Below are 9,190 nucleotides of genomic sequence, written 5' to 3'. Positions count from 1 at the left end.
AAAGTATCTGTCATTATAGTATCGAAATGTGATTGTTTCAGTTAGTGGAATAGTTTCATTTTTAAAGTGAAAGTATTTGACATGAGTGTTTTTGTTTCACTTTTGACACGTAATACTTAAATAGTGGAGGAGATATTATGTTGCTGTGGGCTCGAACTATGCAAGAAGTTAAACATTTTTTTTTTGACTAAAACACAACCGGGACCCTAAGTAAGGCACGTGTAAAATTTGAATGAAATTGGTTGTGTAGTTCTCGAGTTTTAGGGATTCACACACACACACAGACAGACAGACAGACACACATTCTCATTTTTATATATATAGATAACTCTGAATATGTTTCAATATTATTACTATCTCGTCAAATAAGCATAGCCCTCATCAAACAAGTCAAATTAGAAATGAGAGAATCACTCAGTAAATGTCCAGGATTGGTTGGTGGAGGAAAATAGAAGCTGTTGGTTCACTATTACCAGATGAGATGAATATTAAGCACAATTCAAGACTTTTGGTGGAATGCTGTTCATTTTTAAATCAATTCTAGTGCATTACTGCGCATTATCTCATTGATCATGGAAGAATGAAAGGCAAAATTGACACAGAAAAAATTTCCACTCTAAAACTAAGTCAAAATCAGTACTTAATTTCATTTCTTCCTGCAGTGTACAGTTTCTTATAATACTCTACTGTCTGGTTGAGGCATAGCATTTAAAATACATAGATCTTAAATAAAGACTGCAAAGATATGGCAAAAATGCTACTTAAACACCTTGCTTGATCAGTTTTTAAAATTTTTTCAGTGATATAGCTCTGCTCAACCACCAGCGTTTGAGAAGACACTATCTTCAACAAAATTAAACCTTGAAGGATTTTAGTCAAACAAATCGACCCCAGGACTTAATTTTTAAGCATTGTATTTATTTATATCTCTTTTAACGAACAGCTAAGTTATGGGGACGTAAACACACCATCACCGGTCGTCAAGTGGTGATGGGGCGCAAACACAGACACAAAGACACACTCACACACACACGCGATGGGCTTCTCTCAGTTTCTGTTTACCAAATCTACTCACCAAGTGTTGGTTGACCCGAAGTTATAGTAAGAAGACACTTGCCCAAGGTGCCACACAGTGGGACTGAACCTGGAGCCGTGTGGTTGGGAATCAAGCTTCTTACCACACAGCCACGCCATGGAAAATATATTTTTCATGGAAATATCAACCACAGAAAAGGAATATAGTCACAATATAGTGTCTGTCAATCCAATAAAAAATGTATAGCACAGATTTCGTATTGTTTCTTGTATGAAAATATCTGCCGGAACGTATTATGACTTAATAAATCTGAAAATCAATGGGAAAATTAATTTTGCACCACAGGGTTTCATCTTACAGCAAGTTTTACAGGAACGGGTGATTATTTCTGTAACTCAGGTTTTCTACAGTTGCCTCATAGTCTGTGATTCCACTTGTCTAATGACAAATTAACAATGCCAAATTATCCTGGGTAATGGTTGAATAGCCGAGAAAATCTTTTGTCATCATAAATTTCTGATAATTCACTTTCATGTTATTCAATAATTACCTTCTTTCATATAAATCCAAGTGTACAGTAGTGAACATTACTTACCTATTCTTGGTGTCTCCTTGATCGTGCCGTCACCCATGTCCCATGTGATATTGACATTTGTGTTGCCTCCTCGATACAAAAATATAGAAATCTGTACGGCTTCATTCAGTACAGCATAAGGTGGATTAGATTTAATGGTAAGATCTTCAAACGGCTCGATAATATCCACCACTGTTTCGAGATCCGCTTCATTTACCTCATTGCTTACGGTTGCCGTTACATGAAAAACGCCGATGTCTTCATAGGCATGGTAATATACATTGTTCAGATCAAAAAAAAGACTGTCCGATTTCCCATCTCCATAGCTGATGTTTACTCTGGCATCGGTAGGAATTTGAAGACTGGCCAAAACAAATTTGAAATTGACGTTGGCAGGTGGTGTAAACATGACAGGACTGTTACTTTCTAAAGTCAGATTTTCAATAGGAGCCAAAACTAATAGGTTATGTATAAATACTACCTTTTTCTGTTTGTTAAAAACATTTACGACAACACTGTAATTTCCTGCAATGTTGAAAGTATGAGTTGACTGATCTGTATCATTCCATGAAGTATTAAACGTTTGCCCGTCACCATAAATCCATTCAATTTGCACTCCTGATCCAGTATCCTTCGTTACTTTATATGTCACATCTTCGCCGATTTTTATTCTTTTCTTTCCTCCAACCACCGTAGATTTAGCTCCTGTTATTTCTTCTTCCACTCCAAACTCAAACGTTTCTGTTACATTTGAAACTGGATTTGTTGCAGATATAATGACATAATGTAACCCATAATTTGGCCAGTCAATTAATTCTGTTGAACCAATTTTTGTATCAGGGTTATATGTGACTGGATAGTCTACACCATCTAAAGTTAACTCAAATGAAACTTCAGATCCAGTAGCGATTGAAAAATTGATAGCTTTTTTCTCACTTTTAAGTACTCCCTCTTCGACAAGTTTCAGTTCTGTAATTGGATCAACGACTTTTTGCTCAACAGAAAATGAATTTTGTGAAATGTTATTTGAACAAGTTATTGTGACATCGTATGTGCCTCTTTGTTGATATCTGTGTGTTGAAGTAGCCGTAGGTGCAAAATCTGACGTGCTCAGCTTGGTGTCAGAACTGTCTCCATAAGTGAGTGTACATTGAAAGTGGGAACCATTAGATTTACTAATTTGAAAAATAGCATCTTCTGTTGTCGCTATGGGTTTGTTTTCTATTTTCAGATCTTTGACAGCTTCTTCAACAAAAACCACCGTGTAATTTGTTTTCCTACTCAGCAGATTCCATGCAGATACAGTAATGTTGTAAGTCGCTGGTTGTGTATAGACATGAACGATTTGTGCTTCTGTGGTGTTTACTGCAACGCCATCGCCAAAATCCCATTCATAAGTTACTTTGTTACCTGTAAAGAAAAGGAGCCAGAGTAAATAAGATGTTATAATGTTCATGAGACGATAGTACCAGCAATTAAATTTAACTTTCCATCTATATAAAAATGTAATATATATTTTAGTTGCATGTTTGTGTGTGCGTGTATGTGTGTGTGTGTGTGTGTGTGTGTGTGTGTGTGTGTGCATATGTATAAGGACAAAAGATGAAGAGCACTATGACCAGAAAATGCGGGGAAAAGTGAAGAGTTAGTCTCAGAACAGCTACCTAATCTAAAAACTTTCAACTGAATAGAATCCAATAAATTAACACGTGGTGATGTTCAACTCAGGGAAGGATTAAATCTTCCATTCTAAAACAGGTACAATACGGAGAACGTCTGCACAGTTTCCTTACATCCAATTTCATTCACAAGGATTGGGTTGACTCGAAACTATTGAAACAGCCACTTCCCCAAACTGCTAAGTAATCTCCTATCGAATCTAGAATCATGTAATTGCAAGTGCATAAACGATTACTTTCTAGTCAGTATTTTTCTATCCTTCCAAAAGACCTACCATTTGTGATGTACTAGTTAAATACTTTAGGTAACGTAATTTTAGGTTCTAACATTCATAATATATTTAATTTGATATTTACAACATTACTTCATTTAATGTTGCTTCTTTAGTCGATGTGTAAACTGAAATCTATCATTTCTTCAAAATCAGTTCACATTTCTATCGAAGAGAAATTGATTCTTCGTCATAAATGATATTTAGCTGCATCATACAAGGGCACCTAGATGATAAGGCCCTCTTTAATAACAAGGTGGATTGAGGTCATATAGAATTGCAGGCTCTGCTTACAAAAACAATAGCGCTATTTGTATTAGAACTGAAATCCACCCGCATATATAAATGGTTTATTTGGGAATCATTTTAAGTACTTTTTTTTTTTTTACCGAATTCAAGCCGGTCACTAACAAAATGGCAGGACAATTCTTGGGATTTATGGTTACCTGAATTGGAGGATGTATGCATATATGTGTGTGCATGTTGTGCACATACGTATGCATAGGAATAAACTTGTACTCGTGAGTGTGCGTGTCACAGTAGAACCTCAAGACATTACAATTTTCGAATCCTAGGACTCATCGGTCCGGTCACCCGGCGTATAATTAACCGAGGTCACAACATTCCCACTAAACAGAATGCTAGTCCATTGCAGGGTTACTCATTTACAGCTTGATTGGACAGGAGCAATGTGAAATAAAATGCTTTTGCTCAAGAACACAATACAATGTCCAGTCCGGACAGATTTCTCCCTACCATCTTCAAAAAGAATATGGTCAAGTTTGGAACTCCTTTGATCACAGATCTGCTCAATCAGGGCTGATCCAGAAGAAAATGATAACAGCAGTAACAGCACCAGTCTCCAACAAAGATAAAGGTATAGAATTCGGCATAGATGAGTGCGCAATATTAGTCATATAAAAAGATACAGGTAGTTAGCAGTGATGGCATTTAATTACCAGATTGTCAATCACTGAAAGAAGTAAAAAGTACCTAGGAGTATTAGAATCTGACAGGGTACTAACTATAGAGATGAAAGAGAAAATTGAGAAGGAGTACATAAGAAGGGTAAGGAAGTTAATGAAGTTAAAGCTAAATGGCCTGTATTATATTTGGACCATTTAGCTTTAACTGTAAATCAGTGAAGGCTGTAAATATTTGGGCATTATCCTTACTTAGATATTCAGCAGCTTTTGTAGATTGGACAAAATCTGAATTAGCAAACCTAGACTGAAGAACTAGGAAGGTGGTAGAGGTTTAATATCAGTAGAAAACTGTGCGGGGTTAGCTAGAGTAGACACAGCCTCCTATGTAAGCAATAGTGAGGAAATTTTATTAAGAGCTGCAAGTGTAACAGTAGGAGACGGGGAAACCAAATAGCAGGAAAAGGAAGCAAGATTATCTGACTGGTAAGAGAAGGCTTTGCATGACAGATTTCCAAAGAAAGTAGCAGAAAATAGTAATAGTGTGACATAGTCGTGGTTGCAGAAAGGAAGGCTAAAAAGGGAGACAAAAAGTTTGTTAGTAACAGCACAACATCAAGATAACTGGATAAAATCCGAGATAGACAAAAATCAGGTAGATTCCCAATGTAGATTATGTAAATGAAAGGAAGAAAATGTTACTCATATAGTTAGTGAATGTAGTATGCTGGCACAGAAAGAATACAAAACAAAAAAGACCTGGCAATCTAGAGAGAATAATCCACTGGGGGTTATGTAGAAAGCTAGAATTTGACCATACTGTAGTAGTAGTCAAAAAATAGTAAGTGCCAGGTAATTGACTTTACAGTTTAAAATGATGAGAAAATCGATATGAGAGGTAAAAAGAAAATAGCAATGTACCAGGACCTAGCCATTGAGTTACTGAGACTATGCAAAGTGCGGATAAAATGTATCTTGAAGTTATAGGTGCATTAAGAACTATCCCTAAAGATTTGAACAAATAGATAGAGGAAATAGGAATTAAACCTTGTTTAGTGCAGCTCCAGAAAACGTTATTATTAGGAAGAGTTAGGATACTTAGGAGGATTCTTGACATCTAAGATTACATGTTGCAGTCCAATGATGTTAGGATTTTTTTTCCCAACAGTCTAATTTGTTGTGCGCAAATGAAATGATGATGATGATGATGATGATGAAGAAGAAGAAGAAGAAGAAGAAGAAGAAGAAGAAGAAGAAGAAGAAGAAGAAGAAGAAGAAGAAGAAGAAGAAGAAGAAGAAGAAGAAGAAGAAGAAGAAAGACAGTGACTAAAAAATAAACCAGTAGTTTAGGAGCAAGTATGTGAAGTACCATACAACATAAATTCTTGATTTATTAAAGTCATCTTCACCTCTAGAGGATGTAGCATAATTACCAGACGGCAATTAATGCAATCTTCACTTGGGAAGGGGAGATAATCTCAAGAAGGAATAATTTTCAAAACCTGACATTCTATTAAGGAGGAGGACAGAGACTAAAACTTACAAAAATAAAAAAATAAAAAAAAGTAGAACACATTTAAAAGGCCATAATGCATTTAAAAATGACTGATTAATCAAAAAGTCGAAAGACAGAGCCTGTGTATTCATTACTGTATTTACCTGTATGCGGCAGTATCTCGAATGTTTCTTCAACTTGTGTCGCTTTAAATTCAGTTGAGTTGATAATAATTTTGTCAATTCCTTCTTGTATCATCAACAGTTTGGTAGCGTTCTCACTGTTTTCTTTACCAGTCACTATCACTTGTATCTCAACATCCTTGGTTTCAGTATAGATATGGTTTAAGGATAGTACTGAAGTACGAGAAGCAATTCCTTTCAATAAATGGCTGCCGCCACTGTTAGTCATACTTTGAACTGTATGTACGCTCCCTTCACTTGTGGTGGCTCCTATGTATTTATCTGTATCGCTATGTGTTGTCGCATCAATTTGGCCTGTCCCTTTCTCGAATCCGATGATGTAGCCAGCTTTAATCTTGAATAAAATAATGTATATAGGTATTAATATAGTACAAAAATTAAATATAAAAATCATAATCAGAAATGTTCTGAAAGTATCTAACTTCCAATCATAAACAAACCAATGAAGATTATAAAAACAACATAGCCTCTCTTTTAGAAAGCACTTTAATAATGAATTCAAAGAATAATGGTATTATAATAGAAGGAATTTTCAGACCATTTTGACACAATTTATATTGCGTAAAATGATACAACATATAAGAGAAGACCTCTAGCAAATAAAATGTGAATGCATTCTCAAACTTAAATCATTAACAGACTTTTCTATGAGAGTCTTAGATTTCATGACACAAACAAAACTCATGAAAAGCTTTAAATATATTTATCACTACAGTCAATTTGATTTTATCTGAAAGAAAATTAAATATATTTGCGCAGGCGCGGTTATGTAGTAAGAAGCTTGCTTTTGTGTATGCGTCAGGTTATTTGCTCTCTGGATTTTGCAAGAGTCGGACGTAGTTTTTTGTGTTGCTTAGATGTACTCAAACTTTGACGGTCTGAGTTGTCGTCGGAGGAGGAGGAGCTGGAAAGGGTGGTCATAAAGATGGACAGAGTGTTAAAGACAAGGAGTTTTGCTGAAGCCCCGGAGGTGAAGCGAAGGGAGCTGGACTTGGCTGGTTTGAAGGAGTATGAGAAAATGGCTCAGAAGGTGGGTGGCGACGTGAAGTTGTCGCTCCCCAAAGGAATGATGGAGAGGATGGAGAAGAAAACGATCACCTATAAGGTGTATTCGTTGAAAGGAAAAAGGCAGAACAGGTGGAGACAGAAGTGGAAAAGACGCTGAGGGAACGACCAAAGGAGATAACGTACATAACCAAAGGAAGAAGATATGAGACAATGGTCGTCCGATTTAGGACAGTAGAGGAGGCTGGCGAGTGTAGCGGTCAAAACAGAGGAAGTAGTGCTTCTGCCCACATACCTTGGAAGAAAGTCTTCCAAGGTGAGGGTAGAAGCAATTCCACCGGATATAGAAGTGGCTTGAGTAGCGGCAGCTGTCCTTGTTGGAAGTGAGGAGAAAGTGGCTGTGCTCCAATCCACAGAAACGGAAGAGGGAGGGTGGAAAGGAAAAACACTTGAACTCATTATTCAGACGGAGGAGGATCAACTGGAGAACTTGTCAGAGACAGTGACGTTGGAGGAAATCGTGCTGAGGGTGTGGGTAGAGGGCAGAGTACCACGTTGTTTTAAATGTGGCCAAAAGGGCCACATTAGAGCATACTGCCCTCTACAGAGGACAATGGCTGAAGAAACAGTTGTGGAGACGGAAAAGAAAAGAGAGGAAGAAAAGACAGACGGAGGAAAAGGAGGAAGAATAGAAAGTTACAGAAAGCAGGAGAAAAAGAAAAAACTCTGAGTGTGATGTGGTACCCCAGTCCAACTCCATCCCACCCAAGACCACTCAGACCCCCTATACATACACCAAACCCACCCACCCCGTTTTCTCACATGAAAAGAAAAAAGAAAAAGAAAGAACAGACACCACAAAATTTAGAAGAACCCCGCCCCCGGTGAAAAAGGTTACGAATGCATGGCAGAGAGAATGATGTCACTAAGTGATAGAGAAAGGGGAAAAAGGATTGGACTGAAGGAGAAAAATAATTAGGACCCAGAGAGGCGAGTGATGTTATTCAGTGTGGGATGAGTAGCACACTCTTCATAATATCATTTTCAGATATCATTCATGTTATCATATTTTAACTTGTTTTTCATGTTCATTTTCATGTGTCATTCATTATAACATATTTTATTTTTATATTTTTAATTGTTATATGTCCCCACATGTGTTGTAGTGTCCCCCTCTGTGTAATGCCTTTATGGCAATTTAAAAGAAATAAAGAAGCTTGCTTCTGCGCATGCGTTGTTGTCAGTGTTTTTCTTCACACTGAAGGAGGTCACGACGCTGGTTTGCAGCGTGGCGAACTAAGTGAAGCTCAACTGCAAGGTAATCTTCCGGTGGCTGGAAGATTGTATGCAGTATTTTGAGGGCGTATCCCACCTCCAAAAATTGTGAAAATTTTTACCAATTTTTGTATCAATTTATTGGTGTGTCTCAGCTATACTGTGTCGAAGAGATTCAAAGAATTGAATCACCATAACCCTGTTTTTGAATACGTGATCTCATTAACTATGGTTTTGACATAAGGGAATATTATGGCTTGTGGAAGCAACAGAATTCCTCGATTCAGTATCGGAGCTGAAGGTGGTCGAATAGATACCAGTCAAAGGATCGATGACTCACGTCCTGAACAGTTCCCAAGCAGTCAACGGGGCTGTTAAAGAGAATACAGATAGGTGCGACTTACTACTAAAAGTAAAAGTCGCTGTGTAATTGATAGACATATTGTTAATTTAAAATTTTAAGACTGTAAGTTTTGAGGACTCAAATACAATAACAGAAATCCACTCCAATGTATTCCTGATAGAAAATCCTAGAAACGTTTCAAAACAAATCCATCTTAGCGTTATGCAGCAAAATAGTTTAAAGATGACGAAATAGTTGTTAAAATTCAATGCGTTATGATATGAACTCTGAATTTGGAGAGATGAAACTAAAACTAAATAGATGGATGCTTTTAGACCTGCGCCCTACTCTCTTATTTAACTCTGAAGGCATTGAATAATATATA

At 36.9% G+C, this 9,190-nt stretch overlaps 1 protein-coding gene across 2 annotated transcripts in view; it reads right to left on the bottom strand.

The window, feature by feature from the left end:
• Nucleotides 1-9,190, bottom strand: part of LOC106877357 (polycystin-1) — a 144,523-nt gene that overhangs the window by 87,549 nt on the left and 47,784 nt on the right. For both annotated transcript variants that reach the window (XM_052967101.1, XM_014926242.2), the window contains exons 7-8: nucleotides 6,144-6,516; nucleotides 1,632-3,020 (exon numbers count right to left, since the gene is read on the bottom strand). In XM_052967101.1, coding sequence (XP_052823061.1) covers nucleotides 1,632-3,020; nucleotides 6,144-6,516 — 1,762 coding nt within the window. The remainder of the gene's footprint in view (nucleotides 1-1,631; nucleotides 3,021-6,143; nucleotides 6,517-9,190) is intronic.

This window comes from Octopus bimaculoides, chromosome 4, assembly GCF_001194135.2.
Source record: "Octopus bimaculoides isolate UCB-OBI-ISO-001 chromosome 4, ASM119413v2, whole genome shotgun sequence".
NCBI lineage: Eukaryota > Metazoa > Mollusca > Cephalopoda > Octopoda > Octopodidae > Octopus > Octopus bimaculoides.
The sequence above is the reverse complement of the archived record's forward strand: the minus strand, read 5'-3'. Positions and strand labels throughout refer to the sequence as shown.